At 40.5% G+C, this 25,252-nt stretch overlaps 1 protein-coding gene across 1 annotated transcript in view; it reads right to left on the bottom strand.

The window, feature by feature from the left end:
- HADHB (hydroxyacyl-CoA dehydrogenase trifunctional multienzyme complex subunit beta) overlaps positions 1–25,252 on the bottom strand; it is a 40,292-nt gene that overhangs the window by 10,146 nt on the left and 4,894 nt on the right. The window contains exons 2-7 of the mRNA XM_030311490.2: positions 21,707–21,781; positions 21,556–21,600; positions 13,434–13,533; positions 9,661–9,705; positions 4,565–4,664; positions 598–685 (exon numbers count right to left, since the gene is read on the bottom strand). Coding sequence (XP_030167350.1) covers positions 598–685; positions 4,565–4,664; positions 9,661–9,705; positions 13,434–13,533; positions 21,556–21,600; positions 21,707–21,773 — 445 coding nt within the window. The 5' untranslated portion in view covers positions 21,774–21,781. The remainder of the gene's footprint in view (positions 1–597; positions 686–4,564; positions 4,665–9,660; positions 9,706–13,433; positions 13,534–21,555; positions 21,601–21,706; positions 21,782–25,252) is intronic.

Below are 25,252 nucleotides of genomic sequence, written 5' to 3' on the forward strand. Positions count from 1 at the left end.
CCGCCCTGGGATTCACCTGACTTTAAAACCCAACAGGTTAGGGGCGCCTGGGTGGCTCAGTCGGTTAAGCGGCCGACTTCGGCTCAGGTCATGATCTCACGGTCCGTGAGTTCGAGCCCCGCGTCGGGCTCTGTGCTGACAGCTCAGAGCCTGGAGCCTGTTTCAGATTCTGTGTCTCCTTCTCTCTGACCCTCCCCCGTTCATGCTCTGTCTCTATCTGTCTCAAAAATAAATAAACGTTAAAAAAAAATTAAAAAAAAAAAACAAAAAACCCAACAGGTTATAAATTATTCATGGGTCAAATTCAGAAGCACCCTCCTAGAAACATACTTCTCCAGCTGATAATCCCTGCTGTGGCCAGCCACATTACTGATGGAGAAACTACATGAATGGTTGTGTCCCTCAGGCACAGACAGCAAGAAAAGATGAGAACTACTCCAGAAATCGAAAATGTTAAATATGACCTTATTTTTGAAAAACGACACAAATTCAGAGATCTCTGCTGATCATATACTTTTGTTAAGAGTGCTTTTTTTTATGATCGTATAAACGACCAAGGAGAATTAACATGTGCCTTCTGCTTTCAAGTAAACATACCTGTGGTCATGGCTTGGTTGGCAGAGATGCAAGCCATGGTGACAGTGTGAGCAGGAGTCTTGTCAGAGAAGCCAGCTCCCAGGGCAGCCTTCAGGAAATACAGGAACGAAACGGTCACTTCTAAAGGAAGCGTTACGCGGAAATGATGTCACGTGAGCACCACTTCTCCGTGTGGTGAATCAGGAAAGGGTTTGAGGTTAATACTCTACAGAGTAATATTCAGAATGAAATTAGGCCCATCATGGAAACGGCCCACTCATTTTTCATCTAGCCGTTAACCGACAAGCGCTCTACGAAATTCTTGGTAGCCGGTTTCCAGTGTGGTGAACAGGCTACAGGTCACCTAATTCCTTAGCAATGCTGTGCTCTGGGCCTTCGAGAATATCAATACATAACTGGATTTTAATCTAAATTTCCAAATAGCCTTGAAGTAAGCCTTTTAAATCCACCTGGTGGAAGGATGAAATAGGTCATGGAGTAAGATCCTCACGATCTGTGTTCCTGCACTTGAAAGGCTTGGTGGCGGGGCGCCTGGGTGGCGCAGTCGGTTAAGCGTCCGACTTCAGCCAGGTCACGATCTCGCGGTCCGTGAGTTCGAGCCCTGCGTCGGGCTCTGGGCTGACGGCTCGGAGCCTGGAGCCTGTTTCCGATTCTGTGTCTCCCTCTCTCTCTGCCCCTCCCCCGTTCACGCTCTGTCTCTCTCTGTCCCAAAAATAAATAAAAAAACGTTGAAAAAAAAATTAAAAAAAAAAAAAGAAAGGCTTGGTGGCAAAGCAAAAGTTACCAAAGCAGAAAGTGATTTCTAAAGAACCAACCACTCCCCTAACAGCCTTCCCACTCAGGTCCCTGCCTGCTCTCCACTCATTCCTCCCACTGCTAGTCCGTCTCTCTTTGTGACTGCCACAGAATTCAGACAGCACCCTGAAGACCCAATGCAAAGGCAACTTGGAAAACTTGCCATTGAGGAGGAGTTCAAGTTGATGAAAGACACTTTGCAAAAGTGCCTAAGCCCCAAGTAAGCATCTTTGAAATAAGGTCAGACCAGCTAACCAACTGGAAAAAGACAAACCTGTCCAGGATGATGACACAATAGTCGCTTCAAAAGAGAACAATTTGAGGGGTCTTGACAAGAACTGAGGCTCTCCAGGGGCGCCTGAGTGGCTCAGTCGGTTGAGCATCCAACTTCAGCTCAGGTCATGATCTCGCGGTTTCTGAGTTCGAGCCCCGCGTCGGGCTCTGTGCTTACAGCTGGGAGCCTGGAGCCTGCTTCGGATTCTGTGTCTCCCTCTCTCTCTGCCCCTCCCCTGCTTGTGCTCTGTCTCTCTCTCTCTGTCTCTCAAAAATGAATAAATGTAAAAAAATTAAAAAAAAAAAAAAAAGAACTGAGGCCCTCCATTAATCTTGCAAAATGGCCTCTATCTCTATGGCACAGTAAACGTTACACATAACATGAAGACACCTATTATTTTATTATAATACTTATTGGGGAAAATAATGCTGCCAAAAAAAAAATCAATGTCTGATTCCATTTTTGCTTAAGAATTAATGCATAGATACAATAACAAAATATTTCATAACATTAAAGTTACGTTTTAAAAATAATGCTCTCACTATCCCCCCACCAGCCACCACCACCACTATTTAACTATGAGATTCTGGTTCCCATGAGGGGAATTCTTTTTTAGTGGCCCTTTTCTGAAACTATTTAACTATGCTCAGAATACAAGATCTCCTGTAATTTGGTAAAATAAACCTGTTTCGAAAGTCGAGATGAAGGAGGCTGAATGTTTCTTAAATAAGTTTTACTTTTTTAAAGCTTATTTAGAGAGAGAGAGAGAGAGAGAGCCCGCGCATGGGAGCGCCTGAGGACGCATGAGAGTGGGTGAGGGGCAGAGAAAGAATCTCAAGCAGGCTCCACACTGTCAGTGTGGAGCCCGACATGGGGCTCAAACTCAAACGCCGTGAGATCATGACCTGAGCTGAAACCAAGAGCCGGCCGCTTAACCAACTGAGCCACCCAGGCGCCCCACTTTTATATTTACACTACCCATATATCATCATCTGTAGAAATAGAAGTACGTCATAGTACCATACATACAGTATAACCTTATTCTGGTCTTTCCAGGTAGACTTGATACTCAGTGCCCAACCTACTCTGCTGAAAACTACACCCTGGCAACGGCACGTCAGCCTCTCAATGAAGACCAATTCAAAAAAGGAAGAAAGAAGCAAATCTCCAGGGGCCAAGGGAGGAGAGCACACCAGTGGGGCAAGTGTAAAGGGCACTCAGGTCGTATGGCCCGATCCTCATAAGGTCCTTTCTAGCACGTATCCCACCCTTGGCCCCAGTTGACTCTCAGCCCTGAAAGAGCTTTAAATAGAAGTGGTTTCTGGGGAACCTCGTCCACATGCTTCTATTTAAAGCTTGAACAGCTCTCAAGGCACGCTTAGGCTCTAGATAGCACACTAAGAGAAAAGGAGGAAGACGCCTCTCAGTCAAGGAGGAGAGCAGGGAAATCTGCAGAGGCCTTTAAGTAAAGTCAGGCTCATGGGAACTCAGCAACAGAAGTCTTTAGCATTTCCTATAAACATGACGAATACAGACAACAGGTCCTTCAAAAGCTCTCTAGTTGGAAGGTACATTAGCTTTTAGGTTACAATACAACTACGGAGAGACATCCTCATAACATCCTCCCCCAGGGCAACCTTCCCCTGGAGTGAATGCCCCTGGTATTGGTACAGGGCAGGGAGAGGCAACTACCACACGTCAATTCATAGCTGTGATTTGCACATAGATGTAAAATTTTCTGACAGAATTTAGGGAAAAACATTATGCCTTTAAGTATTAGAACAGAAATACTGAAAAAACTGAAACGCTTGGTATTTAGTTTTCAAGTGCTCTTATAAGAGCCACTTTGCTTTTTGCAGAATATAAAAGTTGCAAATGTATTATGACTAGCTTGATGCAGTCGTAAAATTGTCATATTTGACCCAGTCAGAAACGTGAAAGCCCAGGGAAAAACCAAAAAAATCAGGACGGGAAAAAAACCATTTTCTGTTCATAATTTTTTTTCTGCCTCCCTAACATCCTACAGTCGATTCTGTGGGCTTAAGTAACACCAGATGTTCAGCAATATTAGCATTTACTGGCAGGTAAAAATGTGGGGCAGAACGAATACTTCCGGCCCTGCTCATGTCCCCTCCTGGCTGATAGTGATGGAAATTATTGCCCCCACAACTGTACTGAACACAGAGATACGGCAGGCACAAAGCTAGAAATAAAGAAAATGCTTAACACGCTGAAATGTGCTTTGGAGCCAACTTTATCCAAATAATCACTTTCAAATTGAAACAAAGCCCAGAAGATGTGTTTGGACTCTTCACCAGGAAATGCCTGTGTGACGTGTCACACAAGTTTTAAGGTCTGTTATAATCTCAGTTGCCACCAGTGAACACTACCTGGAGCTACGCCAACTAGGGTAAAGGTAAACTCCTATGAGATGGTTTTAAACACACACCCTATGTGTCGTGTCGTTAATGGGAACAAATGAATCAGCAATGCCACCTCCAACAAAAACCATGTTGTGAAATAAGTTCTTTGCATAGTGTTGAAATTCTGAGTTAATTAGTAGCCACCATAACATTATCAAGGTCACATCAGCCATACTTCCCTACGATCTCTATTATCCTAAGGGATAGAAAAATGAACATATCCCAAAGCAGCTCAAATAATTGATTTGACTTATAGTATGAATATACACTACTACAGGGCAAGTCATTTGGTTTATACTATAATTCTCTCAAACATTAAATAACATTCATTATTCAAATTGTAAAATCACATTTTAAGTCAAATATAACCTTACTTAAAACTTTTTAATAACTTTTGAAGAATAATTCTGGTCACTGAAATTCAATCGATTCTCCTATCAATCTCTCGGAACAACATGAAGTTCGTTTTACTCACCTCTCTAGCCACATTGCTAGTCTTCACTTCCTGTATAACTGTGCCAAGGATGATATAATCAACAACATCCTTCGGGACATTGGTCCGATGCAGCAAACCCCTGAGAGAAGTCCAAAGCAATAAAAACCGAGACAGTGCTGCAGGTCATCACATAAAACATTGTAATTCTTTTAAAATGACAAGCTAAATAGGAAGAATCAAAAATCATTTTGAGGGGTGCCTGCGTGGCTCAGTTGGCTGAGCGTCTGACTTTGGCTCAGGTCATGATCTCGTGGTTCATGGGTTCAAGCCCCGCATCGGGCTCACTGCTGTCAGTGTGGAGTCCACTTTAGATTCTCTGTCCCCTTTCTCTCTCTGCCCCTCCCCATTTGCACGCATTCTCTCAAAAATAAAACATTAAATAATTTAGAAAAGGATAAAGCAGATACATAAATATAGTAATGTTAATAGGAACCAAAGTTTCAGTCAAAAGAGAAAAGAGAGACAAGTGTAAAATCAAAGAGATGAAATAAAATCCCAGGTATATTAAATTTAAATTTGGAGTACCAATATAAACCCATAATTGAAGCTATACATTTGTCTAGTTTTACCCACTGATAGAGACTAGAAGCAGTCACATTCCAGTAGGAAAGGAAGGAGTCAATCTTTTGGGTTTTTTTTAAATGTTTATTTTATTTTTGAGAGAGAGCGCAAGCAGGGGAGGGGCAGAGAGAGAGGGAGACACAGAATCCGAAGCAGGCTCCAGGCTCTGAGCTGTCAGCACAGAGCCCGACGCGGGGCCCAAACTCATGAACTGCGAGATCATGACCTGAGCCGAAGTCGGACGCCCAACCGACTGAGCCACCCAAGCGCCCCAGGAATGAGCCAATCTTGAACTCAGACTTGGTTCTTTTTTTTTTTTTTTTCAGACTTGGTTTCTAAATGCCATTCCCCACTAAAGGAATCAGCTTATTTACTTTTTTTTTTTTTAAAGATTTTATTTTGTTTTTTAAGTTTACTTATTTGAGAGAGTGGGGGAGGAGCAAGAGAGAGAGAGAGAAAGAGAAAGAGAGAATGAGGAGAAAGAGAGAGAGAGAGAGAGAGAGAGAGAATCCCAAGCAGCTTCCCTGGTGTCAGTCTAGAGCCCGAGGCAGGGCTTGATCTCATGAACCATGAGATCATGACCTGAGCCTAAACCAAGAGTCGGGCACTTAACTGACCGAGCCTCCCAGGTGCCTAAATATTTTATTTGTAATTAATCTCTCCACCCAACACTGGGCTCAAACTTACTTACAACCCTGAGATCAAGAGTCACATGCTCTACCAACTGAGCCAGCCAGGTGCCCCAGGAATAAGCTTTTTAAAAAAAATGACTGAGGCTAGGTCTAAGGCAAGACAAGTACAAAGTAAATCTCACTGATCTTTTTTGTGCCAAAAATAAGAAAGTACTTAAAGACTAATGGGATATCAAAAACAGGAACATGGGTGTACACATTTGTCAAAGTTCATCATACTATACACTTAAATCTGTGCATTTTATTATACTCAAGTTATACCTCAGAAAATAACATTATGCTAAAAAACAAAGGGACATAAGAACTTGGGGGTGCCTGGTTGGCTCAATTAGTAGAGCATGCGACTCTTGATCTCAGAGTCGTGAGTTTAAGCCCCACAATGGGTGGAGAGCTAACTTAAAAAAAAAAAAAGAAACAACTTGACAGGAGCTCCCACAGATAAAATGCGTGAGCTTCAAAAAGAATATTGACTAACCTTAGCTATGACACAGTAAGTAAAATGGGGCACCTGGCTGGCTCAGTCAGTGGAGCATTCGACTCTTGATTTTGGGGTTGGAAGTTTGAGCCCCATGTTGGGTATAGAGCTTACTTAAAAATAAAACAATCTTTTTAAATGGTTATATATTTTATTTTTTGAGAGAGAGAGGAAGGGTGGGGCAGAGAGAGAGAGAGACAGAGAATCCCAAGCAGGCTCCACACCGTCAGTGCAGAGCCCGTCGCAGGGCTCAAACTCATGAACTGTGAGACCGTGACCTGAGCCAAAATCAAGAGTCAGATGCCCAACTGACTGAGTCACCCAGGCAGTCCAAAAATAAAATCTTCAAAAAAACACAGTAAGTAAAACTTCGTAAGTCTTAAAACAAAGAAAAGCTGTTCTTTACAGAAAAATACCAGCCGATAAATGTAGGAGGAATAACAAAATTAGAAAAATCATAAATTTGTAACCTCTGATGTAATAAAACTGATTCAGGCAAAACTGTCAATGAATGCTAAAAACCATCTGGTGAAAGACCGTTGGGGAACGGGCTAGTCACACGGTGCTATGATACCACTTTACAGATTACTAATTGCAAAAGAAAAAAATGTACCTTTATAATCAAAAGACCTGGCAGTCTGACCATGACTGAGTGGTTAGATTTAGTATCGCATATCATGTGCCTCCTGACATGACAGAATACCACGTGCGTAAACCCATAAAGCATTCTTCCCAAATACTGTTTAACCTGAAACTAATCAAGCCTCTAGAACGCATCTCCAGTTTACAGGAAATTTATAAGGGAAGTTAAATATCACCATGAAGAAACATTGAGAATACGGGACATTCCACCAAACAGGTGGCCTAGAGTTTTCAAAAGTCCCTGTCCTTTGGGGCACGGGAATGTTGGGGGAGAAAGAAAATGTTCTAAACTGAAGAGACTAAAAGAGACCTATCCATTTGTAATATGAACCTCGACTGCGTCCTGGTTTGGGGGTAAAAAAAAAACTAATGAAAGAAAAGACATTCTTGGAACAATTATGGGGGAATTGACTATGAACTGAACATTACTAGTTATGGAATCACTGTTACTGTTTTAGCTGTAGTAACAACATCCTGGAGGTCCTTATGCTCAGGAGATAAACACTTGAAGTATTTAGGGCTGAAGTTTCAAGATGTCTGCAACTCACTGTCAAATGCTTTATTAAACTATATAGACATGGCCAAATGGTTAACAATTATTAAATCTAGGTGGGAGGTATTTAGGTGCTCACTATATTATCCTTTCAATTTTATTGTACACTTGACAGTTTTTAAAACAAGAAGTTGTGGAAAAACTTGCAAAGCACCAGTCTGGGATCATAATCAGAAATAGGACGGGGCGCCTGGGTGGCTCAGTCGGTTAAGTGGCCAGCTTATAAGTGGCTCAGGTCATGATCTCACGGTCCGTGGGTTCGAGCCCCGCATCAGGCTCTGTGCTGACAGCTCAGAGCCTGGAGTCTGTTTCAGATTCTGTGTCTCCCTCTCTCTGCCCCTCCCCTGTTCATGCTCTGTCTCTCTCTGTCTCAAAAATAAAACATTAAAAAACAATAAAAAAAAAAAAAAGACATAGGAAAACAAGGGGTAACCGGGTGGCTCAGTTGCTTAACCATCCATCCGACTTCAGCTCAGGTCATGATCTCACGGTTCGCTGAGCTTGACTCCATGTCGGGCTCTGTGCTGACAGCTGGGAGCCTAGAGCCTGCTTCAGATTCTGTGCCTCCCTCTGTCTCTGCCTGAGCGCCCCCGCCCCCCCGCTACCCCCATCCCACTCGCATTCTGTCTCAAAAATGAACACTAAAAACATTTTTTAATGGAAAAACAAGCTAGTTTTAGGGAAAAGATAATTTTTATTTTTCAATTTTTGTTTTTTTTTTTGAGTAGGCTCCATACCCAATGTGGGGTTCAAACTCACAACCCTGAGATCAAGAGTCACGCGCTCTACTGAGTCCAGGCACCCTGGTAAGTTTTATTTTTGATACACTGCACTTGGAAGTGTCTAAGGGGTCAAGTTTAGAGATTTGGGAACCCTCCACATAACAAAATAAACATTAAGTAGATGAGATTTTTTTTAAGGAAAAGCATGCATACATAGAAATGCAATGCTGTAAGAACTAAAACTTGCGAAATACTTGTAGGAAAGTTAAAAAGATCCAGTTTTTTAAAGTAGGGAAAAATCATTCAGAAGATGGAAGGAAAATCTTAAAGGCATAATATGAATAAGTCAAAGGAAGACGGGGTCAAGTACAGCTGACAGGTCAATGCTAGAGAATACAAAGAGACCAAGGCCTGGGGAAAGGCCTGTGCATTTAGTGACCACAAAAGCCATTACAGAGAGAAGCTCCCCAAAGTATGGTTACTGAAGAACAGTAGGAATGGAAATAATTATTATGAGATTCAAGGAAATGAATGGTAAGAAAAGAGAAGCAACTGCTGCTTTCATTCATTTTTAAAGTCTGGCAGGAAGAGAAGAAAAAGAATCAGATGGGCAGAAATGTCACCTGAGGGTTTTTTCAAACTAGAAGAGACCTGTGGCTGGTTTCTGAAGACACAGAAACAAGGCACTGATGAAAAATGAATGAGGTGATGCTTCACATGCTACTCCCACTGCAGAAACAGCCACACATTGTAGGACTTTCACCAAATTACTCACCTGGCTCAATCTCCTGTAACCATACCTAATTTTACATTCTTACTTGGCTTACACATGGATCTTCAAGTCTCATTCTAGGCTTCTTTGTAGATAAATATTAGCTCCCATCTAAAACAATCATCAGGGGCGCCTGGGTGGTTCAGTCGGTTAAGTGTCTGACTTAGTCGGCTCAGGTCATGATCTCCCGGTTTGTAAGTTTGAGCCCCATGTCGGGCTCTGCGCTGACAGCTCAGAGCTCGGAGCGTGCTTCTGATTCTGTGTCTCCCTCTCTCTGCCTCTCCCCCGCTTACATTCTGTCTCTCTCTCTCTCAAAATAAATAAATAAAATAAAATAAAATAATCACCAAATACATACATTGTATTTGCATTGATCGGTTATAACTAGCTACCTAGCTACAGTGCTCGTGAAGGAATACTGTCACACTAAGAAACTGTTTGTCAAGCCCGCAAAATAAACACTGCTGACACCTACCAGCTGCTTGAATTTGTTTTGCACACATGGCCAAAATGGAGCGTCAGTAAATCTTGAAAAAGCTAGTAGGTGTGTGTTTCTCACCACATAAAAGGTAATATATCCTAGATATGGAAATCCTATTAAACATGTTTCGCATGTAAAAACTAGAGTAACAACTAAAATAGAACTGCATTTACTTACAAAAGTGCTGCTCTAGCCAAATCATGTGGCATCAGTTCCTTATATCTGAGGAAAGAAAAGAAACAATTTAAACTAAAAGCCTAGAACATTAACAGTGTTTTCATTCTATTTGAAATACCTAGAGATACCATCTAATATGCTCCTGCAAATGCACTTCATGATCTAAGGCAGTCCAGCATTCCAAATGAAGCAATATTGTGACTACTATTTGTCATCCTTCGCAACCTGGCGGGCCTGAACTCTTACTGAGCTGGCTAAGAATCTAACCAAGATGTGGCCCAGTATCTTATTGTTCATCATGACATATGTTGCACGCTCTTTAAAACTAAACTCCATCTTCTCAGTTCTCTTTACTTCATTTTTTAAAATAGATTATTTTTCAACGTCCAAAGGGACCTGAGGGATGTATTAGGACTTTTTCGGAAACTTTTTGAAGTCATTTAAGATCTACGACAGAACTGGAAAGACGGAACAGACATCCTGAATACCCTTTGCCTGGCTTCCTCTAATGCTAATATCTTATCCAACCATGATGCACCCGTCGACACTAAGAAATTGGTACTGCTACAACATTCACTAAGCTGCTAACTTTATCTGGATCTCACCAGTTTTTCTACTAATGCCTGCTTCCTGTTCTGTTCTAATACCAAATCCATGTACTTAGTTGTCATGCCTTTGTTTCCTCCAATCTGTGACAGTTTCTCAGCCTTTCCTGGTCTTTGTGACCTTGACATTTGAAGACTAGGGTCATGGGTTTGGGGGAAGACTACGAGAGAAGTGAAGTGCCCTTCTCATTGCTTCATATCAGAACGTGCATGATAGCAACATGACTTATTACTAGTGAATCACTTGGTTAAAGCAGTATCTGCCAGTTTTCATCACTATTTTTCCCTTTCTGTACTCAAGTTGAGTATAGAAGTGAGTCACCAGTCTGGACCTCGCTCGAAGGGAGGAGAATTCAGCTCTACTTCCTACTGGAAGGAGTAACAAAGGATTTGTGGACATGTTAAAAGCACCACAGTAATTAATAAATATTTAGGGGGAAAGAGTTGAGGCAACGCAAGTATCTCGTTTCTCAACGTTTCTCACCTCCTAATTTTAGCATTCATTCATAGACCCTCCTTGCAGCAATTATTACTGTGGTGTTCCAATGGTGATTCATTTCTTTTCATCATTCCTTCTATATTTATTAGCTGAAATTCTTTGGTAAAGATGATGTGTCCCTTCTCTCTCATTTATGTATTTATTCAATTATTTATTTATTTATGTAAGATGGGACTCACATAAATATTTATTCTTTGGGTTATGATGTAATACTCTATTTTATTGGTCAAATTGTTCTAGCTTTCATCATTGGAAGTTATTTCAGATTGGTCCCTTGTCCTTTTCTCATGTCATTTTTTTTTTTTCTTAAAGCACTTCTTCACTTCCAGGCACTACAAAATGCTCCAGCCTCATCTTGTATTTTCTCTGGCTCAGCCCTGGTCATTCTTCTAGGCAGGCCTGGCTCCTTATACTGAAGAACGGTATTTAGAAACCAAGCTCTGCATGCAAACTCTGTTTAAATGTCAAAAATAAATTCCCTTTAAGTCAAAGATTAGGCCACTGGATTGAATAAGTTCATTCTACAAGTTCCTGAAAATCAAAACCTAAAAATCCAAAAATGTTTTTATTTTAACTCTGAATCACAGAAGAATTATCTGTAATTTTCCAAATCTTTCAGAGGTAAAATGAGTTCCCTCAAATTTAGAACAGAATAATCTGGGGAAACATTGTGTGTCAATTTTAAAATGTCCAAACACTAAATTATCATTTTACAATGTTAACGCTCACATTCCCACACCCTTCTCTACAAGGATGATTAGCAGATTCCCAAATCCCACTGCTGGCATCCATTCCTACGAGTGCTTCCCAAATGCCCTCCCCTTTTAAGAACCTTGTCTTCCAAATAGCACTCAAGTTAAAAGCAAAGTTTCCTCAAATTGAACAGAAGATCTTTTTCCACCTAGAAAATCATTTATTATATATAGAAGACCTATTTGTCACCTCAATCATAACATCAATCTCATGACTTGATTATTTGTCTTCTTTATAAATTCTTCTCGCTATATTGTCACTTTTGTTCTTTACATAAATATTACCTTGAAATTTTTTCCTTCTTTTCTATCAACTTTAATTTCTTATGTTATTCCAAGTTTATCTCTTCTCTGTACCACTAAGTTGCCCACGTACTTTGTCATCTCAGTCAGTTAAGATCCTGAATTAAACTAAAACACAACCACAAACAACAAAAGGAACCCCATACCAATGTGCTGAATATCTCAAATCAAACTTTAGGCAAATACCAATTACCAAAGAAAGTGTTTAAATAACGTAAGTAAATGATATAGCTGAACGTGTTCAAATTTCTTAATAACTAGTAAAACAGCTGGAAACAAATACCTACATAGTATATAAGCAACCCTTACAAAAAAAGAATCGTCTTCCTAGCCTAGAACTTTCTGCTCTTGACAGAACTTTCTTTTTCTACCCTGCTGCTGCAAAGTACAAGGCTCTCCTGTCCTCACTTTCCTGCTGCTATAGCTTCAGATTCTTACTTTTACTGCTCTTGTCAGTAGAGGAAAAGATTATAGAGAAAAATGGCTTTACGATGTTGAGACAAGAGGGTGAGTGAAGAATCTTCACCACCACTCACTTACAGCATTAATTCTGTAAGAAAATACTCTCTAGGTTCTAAACCATATGTTTAAAAAAGAACGTTTACTGTTTGTGTATGTACACACACACACAAAGGTATGCATCTTTGACAAACACACTGCTCTGCACCTTGCTCTTTACACTTAACACATCCTCAGAAACTTTCTATATTAGTATATATTGATAGGCCTCACTCCTCTTAGCAGATGCCCAACATTCCCCAGGGCAGTATAGTGACTGCTTGTTCAAAATATGAGTATCAAAACAACCTAAACAAAACAGAACTAGTGTTTCACTTAGTTTGAACCTAGTTACCAAAGCCCATTATCAGCTTTTGGACAGACTAGGCCCCACTTGGGGATACAAAGCAGCAGACAAGTCTAAGGAGAACAGCAGTTTGGTTCTGGGAGATTTCTGTGCTCATCTAGGATCATTCTGGTTCTATTTACTTGGGGTTGTGCTATGCTGGGATTTCGACCAGCCTGTCAACTGCAATTCTGATCAGGAAGCCAAAGCAATGAATTAAAGGCCCTTCTGAATACCCACTGGCCCACAGCCTCAGTATTCAAACTTCTGAACAAGGACAGAAACAAGGTACTTATCTCCAGACAAGGAAAGCATACCTCTGCTGGAACCAAGGCATCTGGATCCACACTAGGTTTTCAAAATTGGCCTGGTTCAATCTAAAACTATAATAGGCTTGTTCATGAGAAAGGATGAAAAACAAATTTTGCCATTTTATTTTAGCACTGGCCTGACTTATTCTGTATTAATTTCATAAAGAATGCTATGCGTACATTAACCCACTAGCGACAGTATTACCGACTGGGTTACATTTGCAAAGACCACTTCCGAAAGTGTCTTAAAAGAAGAAATAAATAAAGTTACGTGTTAATTAACCGGATTTTAGTAATCATTTCACAACGTATACACGTATGAAATCATCACATTGTATACCATAAAAAATCATGTCGTACAACCTAAATATATACAATTTTTATTTCCCAGTGATACCCTGAATAAAGCTGGAAAAGAAAAAAGAAAAAAAGAAGAGAACACAATCATTTAATACTTACGAAGTGCCCGACTGCAAAAATGGAATGCGAACACCCTCCACCACCACAATATTCCTTATATTGGGTTTGGCTAAGGTTTTCTTCGACTTGGTCTGGGCGGCTTTAAGGTAAAGTTCAAAGAACTATTAATTCAAATATATGAAGTCAGATGACTTTTTACATTTTCAAAAATAGACATTCTAAGAAGAATTACAACATTCAATGCCAAGCTGCATTTGCCACTTACCAAACCAGTTCAATTAAAAATTTTTTAAAAAGGCTAAGAAACTGACTAGCATTTACAAGTTTCCAAACGATATTTAAGGTAAATACAGAGATTATACCTAATAATGGTATATTCATTAATGAGAGTATTCATGCCATTAACAAAATTGTTTCTTTTTATCAAGTGTTTGACAATCACATTGAGAGCAGCCAATGTGTCACAGGTCTTCCCTTAATATTAGAGGTCCCGGGGTGCCTGGATGGCTTAGTCCTGCAACTGAGAGCATGCAACTCTTGATATCAGGGTTGTTAGGTTTGAGCCCCACATTGGGTATAGAGATTACTTTAAAAAATAAAAATCTCAAAAAAAAAAAAAAAAGGAGTCTCAATAAACGATATCTACTCTTCACATAGCTTAGTATTCTTGTTTTTTATGTAGAAATAAAAGCCATTTGGTTGGTGATTATCGCCATTCTGCAAAAACCTAGAATGCCTCCTGATTCTGTTTGACTCAATTTATATAGTTACTTTCCAACATCAAAAGAGCAACCCTCATGCCAGTATAGGACTGGCACAAAAATAGACTCAGAGCCCATGGAACACAACAGAGAGCCCAGAAATAGACCCATGCTTATATGGTCAATTAATCTATGACAATGGAGGCAAGAATATACAATGGGGAAAAGACAGTTTCTTCAACAAATGGTGTTGGGAAAATCAAACGACATGCAAAAAATTGAAACTGGACTACTTTTTCTTACACCACACACAAAAATAAACTTTGATGAGTTAAAGACCTAAATGTGAGACCCAAAACCATGAAGTTCCTAGAAGAGAGCACAAGAAGTAATTTCTTTGATATTGGCTGTAGCGGTACGTTTCTAGATATGTCTCCTGAGGCAAGGGAAACAAAAGCAAAAATAAACTATTGGGACTACATCAAAATCAAAAGTTTTTACACAGCAAAGGAAAACATCAACGAAACAAGGCAACTTACTGAATGGAAGAAGATATTTGCAAATGATACATCCGGTAAGAGGTTAATATCCAAAATATATAAAGAATTTATACAACTCAACACCAAAAAAACCCCAAATAATCTGATTAAAAATGATAGAGGGTCTGAACATTTTTCCAAAAAAGACATACAAATGGCCAATGGACACGTGAAAAGATGCTCAACACCACTAATCATCAGACAAATGCAAATCAAAACTACAATGAGATCACCTTACACCTGTCAGAATGGCTAAAATCAAAAAGACAAGAAATAACAAGTGTTAATGAGGATGTGGAGAAAAAGGAACCCTTGTGCACTACTGGGAAAATCGCAAATTGGTGCAGCCACTGTGGAAAACATTATGGAGGTTCTTCAAAAAATTAAAAACAGAAATACCGTATGATCTAGGGTCACCTGGGTGGCTCAGTCAGTTATGTGCCCAACTTCGGCTCAGGTCATGATCTCACGATTCGTGAGTCTGAACTGTGCATTGGACTCTGTGCTGACAGCCTGGAGCCTAAGGCCTGCTTTGGATTCTGTATCTCCCTCTCTCTCTGCCCCTCCCCACTCACACTCTGTCTCTCTCTCAAAAATAAATAAGCAATGAAGAAAAGAAGAGAGAAGAAAAGACAAGACAAGAAAAAAGAAAAGACAAGACATACCATACGACCTAGGAATTCCACTTCTGGGTACATACCCAAAGAATACAAAAACACTAATTCAAAAAGATATACACACCCCTGTGTATACTGCAGCATTACTGAGAATAGCCAAAATACAGAAGCAACGCAAGCGCCCACCCATACATGAATGAAGATGTGATGTGTACACACACATACACGCACTCAATCAAATATTACTCAGCCATAAAAAAAGAATGATATCTTGGCATCTGCGACATGGATGAACCTAGAGGGTATAATGCCAAGTGAAGTAAGTCAGAGAAAGACAAATACCATATTATTTCACTCATATGTGGAATTTAAGAAACAAAACGAATGAACAAAGACAAGAAGAGACAAACAAAAAACCAGACTCTTAAATACAGAGAACTGGTGGGTTGCCAGAGGGGAGGTAGGTGGGGGAAATGGGTAAAGTAGACGAAAGGGATTGAGCATACACTTATCTTGATGAGCACTAAGTACAGAACTGCCGAATCATCACGTTGCACACCTTACCCTAATATAACAGTTAATTATACTTCAATAAAAAAAGAGCAACCTTTCTCTAATTTTTTAATTAAAAAAACAAACAAACATGAATACATGCTTGTGGCAAAGACACAAAAACAAAAACACACAACTCTAAAAGATGGAGAGTAAAACTAAAGTTCCCTCTTGATGCCCTCCCCTGTCCTATCATTTCCTTTGAAGGAGATACTGCTAATTTGGTGTATAACTTTCAAACTTTTTTCTCTTTGAAGTTACATACATGCATACACTTATGTGTTATGTACAGTCTTCTGACCTGACCACACCTACTGATATCATAGAGAACTATTTATGATAAATATCCACAATCAACTTGAAGGCAACAGTGGTCAGAGCTAAGAACCATGATAAAATGGGGTACAGATTCCCCCGTCAGCTCTAACAGAGGTGTGCTGGTGCAGGACACAAAGGCACAGGGAGATCAGCAAGGAGACTCTGGCAGACTCAAGCATGTGGTGCTAAAAGCCAGGATACAGGCAGTATCAGTGTATGAATGGAAGGAAGGGACCTAGACAAGAGATTTTATCAAGGAAGACGAGGCATCCTGGTGACCAATCAGATATGGAAAGAAAGGACAACAGGATTACAAAGGAAGCTTAGAGACTAAGAAAACCTAACTATTCTACACAGAGTAACAACTGGTTTGGGAAGAAAAATGACTTCACTCCTAAATATGCTGACTTCGAAGTGACAGAGAGACACCCAGGTGGGTATGTCCGCTTGACGAGGTAAAGCTCTGAAGACAAATGGGGTGTAGGTGGGAGACCCATGAAGTACTTGCGGTTCGGAACACGGAAGAACAAGAGGCAGGTTTGACAGCAGCAGCTCACCCATCCCCCCTCTAAAGGGAGCTGGGCAGCCACAGACACCTCATCCCTGAGCCCACGGCCAAAGCTGATTAGATTCCAGGTGGGTCCTGGACCACCAAAGGACAATCCAGAGAGTGGCCAGCCAGTAACCCATGTCACCTGCCTGTAAGTGATAAGCTGTGCCAGTCAGATTCTCTCTCTTAGGAATCTATGCAAAGAAGCATGAAGACAAATACTAATTAGTGGAAGCTGAAAGGATGCTGAGGGAAAACCAGAGCACTGGTAAACTGAAGTCACTTGTAAGCCAGTTATGGGGAAGCAAAAACCTTGAGTGAGCAAAGAAGCCAGCAGGCAGAATGAAGAAGGATGTAAAGAAAGAAGAGAAAAGCCAGGAAAGAACACACCACATGTCCAGGAGAAGACAGCGTAGCTGGCCCCTAGGGCTTCCTGGTTCCTACCGCCTTCCCAGCTGCAGCACACTCAAGCCCTCTTATCCTTCACTTGAGCAGGTCCATTACTCACAATTAAGGACTTGGATCTGTTGACCTCCCTACATTCAGAGGGCAGGGGGAAGGTGTGGGACAGAAGGTGAACTTGAGAGACAGCAGGAGAGTCAGTAGAGATCAATGCCTGACAGCAAAAGAGGAGAGAATCAAGGAGCACAAGATGGTCAAATGATTCAATACTCAAGGAGAATGAGGACTGGAAAGAGGCCATGAAATTGGAAGATGTGCAGATTACTCGTGACTGACCTTGGAGACAATAAAGAAATAAGGGGAAGTCAGATGACATGCCATCGTGTCCTTCCACTGACCACATGTCCCTTTTATACACTTCCAGATACAATTCAAATTCCTAACTCTTCTAATGAATTCCCGGCTTCACTAGGTTCCACCTCAACTCTCCCAAAGCATTTTCCCCTATTCAACACATAACAAGAAGAGTGAGCCCCAGTCCCTCACACTGCTCGTGGGTTCATTTCAACCTCCCTGCCTTCATTCATGTATCCTCCCATCCGAGTGGCCTCTGCTAATTCTTTCTTATCCCTCAAGGCTGGTTCACATTCCACCTCCTAGGAAACCTGTCCCTGATAACTAAGGTTACCTATGGTTCTTGCCTCTGAACTTCTGGCAACCTCTGGGGAAAAAATTGGCTATTCAAAACAATTTGGCATATTATAAAGCAATTAAACTAATGTTACAAGCCACATTTAAAAATAATATTTGCTACTCATTATGTACTGGAGTCACCCAACGGTCTCTCATTCTGTTTCTTGTGCACACTGGCTCCCAACCACATCAGAATTTTCTCAAAGGCTCCTTTTTATGTATTCCACAATGTATTCTAAGAAACTGAGTTGGGGATTAAAATATCTGGGTTCAAGTCCCTGCCCTGCCAAAACTTTACTATTTGCTGAACTAGATGGCCTCAAAAGGCTCCTCCCAACTCCAAAACCTAGGATTTTATGGCTGATACACATTCTATATTTTACATATATAATTAAAGTCAAAGCAGATATGTGTTACATATTATCCCAGTGGTATACACACGTGTGTATATAGACACATAACATATAGATATAAACACTGAACCAGCCCATATTCTCCAGTCTGTCTAATGACTGAAAACACCAACAAATTCTGTATCCCTCTATTCTAAATCCTTCATCCTAAGAGTTCTGTCAAGCAAGGACATTCACGTGAGCTTCAAGAGGAGTAAGTTATAAAATTACTGCAACCTAAAACCTGTTCAGCATATGCCTCCCACCCCCACCCCACCCCCACCAGCTGGTCACATTCCTTTGTCTTATCATGTGCCTTCCTGCACACGATCATCATCAACAGAAATCACTGTTATGGCACAAAAACAGACACTCAGATCAATGGAACACAATAGAGAACCCAGAAATGGACCCACAAACGTATGGCCAACTAACCTTTGACAAAGCAGGAAAGAAGGGCCAATGGAATAAAGACAGTCTGTCTCTTCAGCAAATGGTGCTGGGAAAACCGGACAGCGACATGCAGAAAAATGAACCTGGATCACTTTCTTACACCATACCCAAAAATAAACTCAAAATGGATGAAAAGACCTAAATGTAAGATAGGAAGGCATCAAAATCCTAGAGGAGAAAACAGGCAAAAACCTCTTTGACCTTGGCCGCAGCAACTTCTTACTCAACACGTCTCCGGAGGCAAGGGAAACAAAAGCAAAAATGAACTACAGGGACCTCACCAAAATAAAAACCTTCTGCACAGCAAAGGAAACAATCAGCAAAACTAAAAGGCAACTGGCAGAATGGGAGAAGATATTTGCAAATGACACATCAGATAAAGGGTTAGTATCCAAAATCCATAAAGAACTTATCAAACTCAACACCCAAAAAACAAATAATCCAGTGAAGAAATGGGCAAAAGACAGGAATAGACACTTCTCCAAAGAAGACGTCCAGATGGCCAACCGACACATGAGAACATGCTCCACATCACTCATCATCAGGGAAGCACAAATCAAAACCACAACGAGATACCACCTCACACCTGTCAGAATGGCTAACATGAACAACTCAGGCAACAGATGCTGGTGAGGATGCGGAGAAAGGGGATCTCTTCTGCGTTGCTGGTGGGAATGCAAGCTGGTGCGGCCGCTCTGGAAAACAGTACGGAGGTTCCTCAAAAAATTAAAAATAGAACTACCCTACGACCCAGCAATTGCACTATTAGGTATTTATCCAAGGGATATAGGTATGCTGTTTCAAAGGGACACATGCACCCCCATGTTTATAGCAGTGCTATCGACAATAGCCAAAGTATGGAAAGAGCCCAAAAGTCCATCGATGGATGAATGGATAAAGATGTGGTATGGTGTAATACAACGGAGTATTACTCGGCAATCAAAAAGAATGAAATCTTGCCATTTGCAACTCCGTGGATGGAACTGGAGGGTATTATGCTAAGTGAAATTAGTCAGAGAAAGACAAAAATCGTATGACTTCACTCATATGAGGACTTTAAGACACAGGACAGATGAACATAAGGGGAAGGGAAACAAAAATAATATAAAAACAGGGAAGGGGACAAAACAAAAGAGACTCATAAATATGGAGAACAAATCGAGGGTTGCTGGAGGGATTGTGGGAGGGGGGATGGGCTAAATGGGTCAGGGGCATTAAGGAATCTACTCCTGAAATCATCGCTTCACTATATACGAACTAATTTGGATGTAAATTTTTAAAAATAAAAAATAAAGTTAAATTATATAAAAAAAAAAAAAAAAAAAAAGAAATCACTGTTAGACACCAGGGATGTAAAAAGGTTCAGGTCTCACAAGGGCTTGCAATACAGTTGTGGAGATAGAAACAAGTGTAAAGAAAAATAGTCTAAATGCTGGGTAAATGCTTTCCCTCTGTTGGTATTCGGTTTGACCTTCTCCCAGTTGGCAAGAATCAGGTCTATTTATGTGACTGCATAGCAAAGGCATCAGGGCAAGCATCTGAATTAGGGAAAAGGTAAATGAGACAGAAAGGAATTATTCTTCATGAGACTAAAACAAATCGATACTCTAGCTAGACTTCAGAGGCTAGAAGAAATCTATTTGTTATATGACAACATTAAACTTCGCTAGATGGGATTAGGCAATAGACCTCTGAGAATATACTATATGTAAAATATAAAAATATCGGGGTGCCTGGCTGCTCAGCCAGTGGAGCATGCAACTCTTGATCTCAGGGTTATGAGTTCAAGCCCCATGTTGCGCAGGGATCCTGCTTTAAAAAAATTTTTTTTAATTGTAAAAATATAGGGGTGCCTGGGTGGCTCAGTCATTTAAACATCCAACTCTTGGTTTTGGCTCAGGTCATGATCTCGTGGTTTTGTGGGTTCGCGCCTCACGTGGGGCTCTGCACCAGCAGTATGGAGCCTGCTTGGGATTCTCTTTCTCCCTCTCTCTCTCTGTCCCTCCCCCACTCCTGCTGTCTGTCTCTCTCAAATAAATTAAAAAAAAACAAACTTAAAAAAACATTTTAAAAAACTGTAAAAATATATATGTATCTAAAAATACCATTTTTCACTTATATTGAGTTTAGTTTTCAAAGTGCTTTGAGATACCTTCATAACTATCTGAGACTCTAACAAGACTACAATTGTTATTCTTTTTTAGACAAAGAAATTAAAAGCACAGGGAAGTAAAATGACCAGTTCAAGGTCACAGTGACTTGAGACAGAACTGGATGGAACAGAGTAAAGGTCTTCTGAATCCTGGCAAGATGCTTTTCTATTAAGCTATCGTCCAAGTAGAAATAGCATAATAAAACCAAAATCGTTAAATCATAGGTCAGTATAGGATCCGGGCAAAGAGAATAATGGCATGAACACGTCAGAGTGTTTTTAGCTCTGGTCAGTGAAGATACATACCTACAGCAGATTTACATACCTACACTGGGCTTACCAAGGGTCTACATGACCATATAAATTCAACACATTTCCCGACTAAACAACATTCTTCTATTAATGACTTCCCCAATCACCCCTATTTCAGGAATGGGTCCTCTCCCACATGTGGATTGACAGAGAAGCCCACATCATTCACCGCAAATGTAAAAAAGCGAACTTTGTCTCAAAATGTCTGTATTCTAATCATCTCCAGGACTGACAGCCGACTACACTGACCAGCAGGTACACGGAACTGCCGTGAGTCCATCAGTAGCCTCCTGGCAACCCTACACCATGTAACGTTATTACTGGCTAGCCCTATATTGTTTTAATGTGAAGGCAATTGTGATGTTCCTATTGCTCAGAAAAAAGAGAGAATTGGCAAATTAGTCTTGGTTTTTATTCATAAATCACAAATCTAGAATCTAACTTTTAAACCAGAAATGTTTATTTTATAAATTACTGTACCTGGGGCAGCTCGTAGCTGGGAGGAACAGCTTAGAGGTCTTAAAGCTGGAAGATAAAAACAGACTGTTTACAAAAAGCAGAACAATTCAATGTCTGTGTAAGTTACTTATAAATCCAACTCTAATCTTAAAAAGAAAGAAGAAATACTTACAAAATCTGAGGGCCCATTTTGATGTACTGGGAAGATTTTTAAGTGTGTAAGTCAAGATGGAAGTCATTCTGAAATCTAAAAAGAGGAGACCAAAAATATATCCTGGGTTACTTGAACAATTTTGTGGCTTATAGTCTATGATCTCATCTTATCCATGGTGGCTATAAAGTACTATAAAATTACTGTATTACAAACTATCCTTTCTCTGATAATATAGCTACATTGACATGGCTTTCATAGTGCGTAAACCACTATTTTAAGCATTATTATTACACTCTTTGTAGGGACGAGAAAAATGAAGCACACAGGGACTGAGTGATTTGCCCAAAGATGCACAGCAGGTAAGGGGCAGAGCTGGGATCTGAAGCCAGGCAGTCCAGCTCCAGAGGTTACATCCTTCTCTAGGGTCAAAGGAGTAGAGAGATTGCTGGACATGACCATGAAGCCACCAATGTTAATTTGTTGACTTTGAAGGTTATGCTGTGATTAGATATAATGTCTTGTGCAATGTTTGTATGTGAAGAAATGTACACTAAAGAATTTAGGAATGGTGTAGTGTCATGTCAACAACTTACTACCAACTGCTGTAAGAAAAAAAAGGTCATGTATTGTACTTGCGACTTTTTTTTTAAGTTTATTTATTTTGTGTGTGTGTGTGAGAGAGAGAGAGAGAGAGAGCGAGAGAGAGCGTGAGCGAGCTGGGGAAGGGCAGAGAGAGGAGAGACTCCCAAGCAGGCTCCTTGCTGTCAGCAAGGAGCCCAGTGCAGGGCTTGAACCCACAAATCCTGATCTGAGCAAAAACCAAGAGCTGGAAGCTTAACGGAGCCACCCAGGTGCCCTTGCACTTGCTATTTTTAATAAGCTCGCTATTGTTTCAAAATAACAAAAAAATGAAAAGACCCTAGATATTAAAAATATTTAAAATACACTGCTTCCCTAAATTCTTCAAAAATGAATTCCTACAAATCAGTAAGAAAAATGGACAAAAGATATGCACACACTATTCATAAAAACAGAAATACAAATGGCTCTTAAATACATGAAGAGAAGTTACTAAGGAAAAGGCAAATTGAAACCATAGAGACAGAATATTTGACCTGTGAAACTGGCAAAGGCTGGAAGGTTTGATATACTGTGTGCTAAGAGTATGCACAAGCAGGAGCTCTCCATACTACTGTAGAGAGGGCAAACTGGGGCAATCCCTACAGAGGGCAATTGGGCAATTCACTGTCACAACTACAATTGCCTAGAACTTTTGTCCCAGCAATTCCACTTCCATGAATCTATTTCAAGGACGTTACCTACACACGAGACAGGATGCATTTCATTACTGCGTGTAACAGTGAAAGATTAGAAGAGTCAATAGGGAATTGGTTAAGTAAACCAAACAACCACCACCCAGTGAAATATTATGCAGCTATGAAAGATAAGGAAATGGTTATGTACCATATAGTATATTGGTAACCAGTATTAAATGGAAAAAGTGTAAAATAGGGGACAGCAGGTATTGTTCATGTTAAAAGGAGAAAAAATAATGTATGTTATTTCCTTGTATCTGTGTAAAAATATCCCTGAAAGTAGAAAAACACATTAAAAAGGAAGAAAACTGAGGAGCGCCTAGGTGGCTTAGTTGGTTAAGTGTCCGACTCTTGATTTCGGCTCAGGTCACGATCTCACGGTTCGTGAGTTCGCTGGGCACGGTTTGTGAGTGTCACTGCATTGACAGTGTGGAGCCTGCTTGGGATTCTCTCTCCCTCTTTCTCTGCCCCTCCCCACCTCTCTCTCTCTCAAAATAAGTAAATAAACCTAAAAAATAAAAAAAGAGGAAAGAAACTGAGTGAGTAGGGGGCAAGGTGTAAGGAAGAATTGTCATTTGTTTGTCTTTTATAATTTCTCAATTTTGAAACATGTTTTAATTTAAAAAAAAAAAAAAAAAGCTGGTGAGATTTGCCTATGAAGACTGTGGTAGCCAGCCTCCAAGACGGCTCCCAATAACCTCCACCTTTTGGTATTCCCATCCTTGTACAGTTGCCTCCCACATCATACAGCAGGTGGCCCATGTAAACAAAAGAACACAACACAAGTGACTGTGTCATTTCTGAGATCAGGCTATAAGAAACACTGCAACTTTGCTCTTGGTCCTTCTGATCCCTCACTCCGGGGGGGAGCCAGCTGGCACATCTCGAGCCAACACCTGTGAAAGGATTCACATGGTGAGGAACTGCCACCTCCTGCCAACAGTCACATGAGCTTGGACGTGGACCCTCAAGCAGAGGCAAGCTCTCAGATGATGACAGCTCTGGGCAACATTCTGATTGCAACCTCATGAGAAATTAAGTCAGAACCACCGAACTAAGTCACCCCCCAAAAACTGTATGAAATAATAAATTTTTGTTTTAATCTGCTAAATTTTGGGGTAATTTGTTACAAAAATACAATAGAAAATACAAAAGCCTTGTTTAACTTCTCTTGGGTCTTTACAGACTAAAAAGAGGATGCCCTATGACTTCAATAAAGGAAAAAAAATCACATTTTTCCAGATATATGGATTGAAAAGAGATGAAGGAATCCAAACTCCAGGCTCACCAGCCTAGGGATGCTCAAAAGACTTTGGCCAGGGAGAGACAAACTGGCCCATGAGATGAGCACCACTGTTTCCAGAAGCTACCCATGATGCCACATGAGTCCTGGATACAAATGCCCTTAAGTTCATCTTAAGCATCATAAAAATAATCAAGCAAATGTCGATAAAGAAAAAGGAGTGGACCTTGCTCCAACAGATACCAAAACTTTCTATAGAAATACCAGGAACTGGGGCACTTGGGTGGCTCAGTCAGTTAAGCATCCAACTTCAGCTCAGGTCATGATCTTGCTGTTCATGAGTTTGAGCCCTGCATCGGGCTCTGTGCTGACAGCAGAGTCTGGAGCCTGCTTCGGATTCTGTGTCTCCCCCTCCCCCACTCACGCTCACGCTCTCTCTCTCAAAAAAAAAAAATAAACATTGGGGCGCCTGGGTGGCTCAGTCGGTTGAGCGGCCAACTTTGGCTCAGGTCACAATCTCGCGGTCCGTGAGTTCGAGCCCCACATCAGGCTCTGTGCTGACAGCTCGGAGCCTGGAGCCTGTTTCAGATTCTGTGTCTCCCTCTCTCTGACCCTCCCCCATTCATGCTTTGTCTCTCTCTGTCTCAAAAATAAACGTTAAAAAAATTTTTTTTAAATAAAATAAACATTAAAAAATTAAAAAACAACACGAGGAACTAGTAGTGCAACGCTGCCACAGGAGCCAATAAAACTAGTCAATAGAACAGGATGTAGCAAGTTCAGAAGCACACTCAAGTGCAAAAGAATTAAGTATGTAATAAAGATAACATTTCAAATAAACAAGAGAAAGATGAATTATTCAATGGATTCGTTGGGGGAAATGGCTAATCATTTGGAAAAAACTTTAGGTCCATAACTCATACATGCACAAATCAAGTCCAGACAGATTAACCTAATTATTCATAAGTTAACTATAAAAGTACTAGAAAAAAGTGTCAGAGAATA

The sequence above is a fragment of the Lynx canadensis genome, chromosome A3, assembly GCF_007474595.2.
Source record: "Lynx canadensis isolate LIC74 chromosome A3, mLynCan4.pri.v2, whole genome shotgun sequence".
NCBI classification, from domain to species: Eukaryota; Metazoa; Chordata; class Mammalia; order Carnivora; family Felidae; genus Lynx; species Lynx canadensis.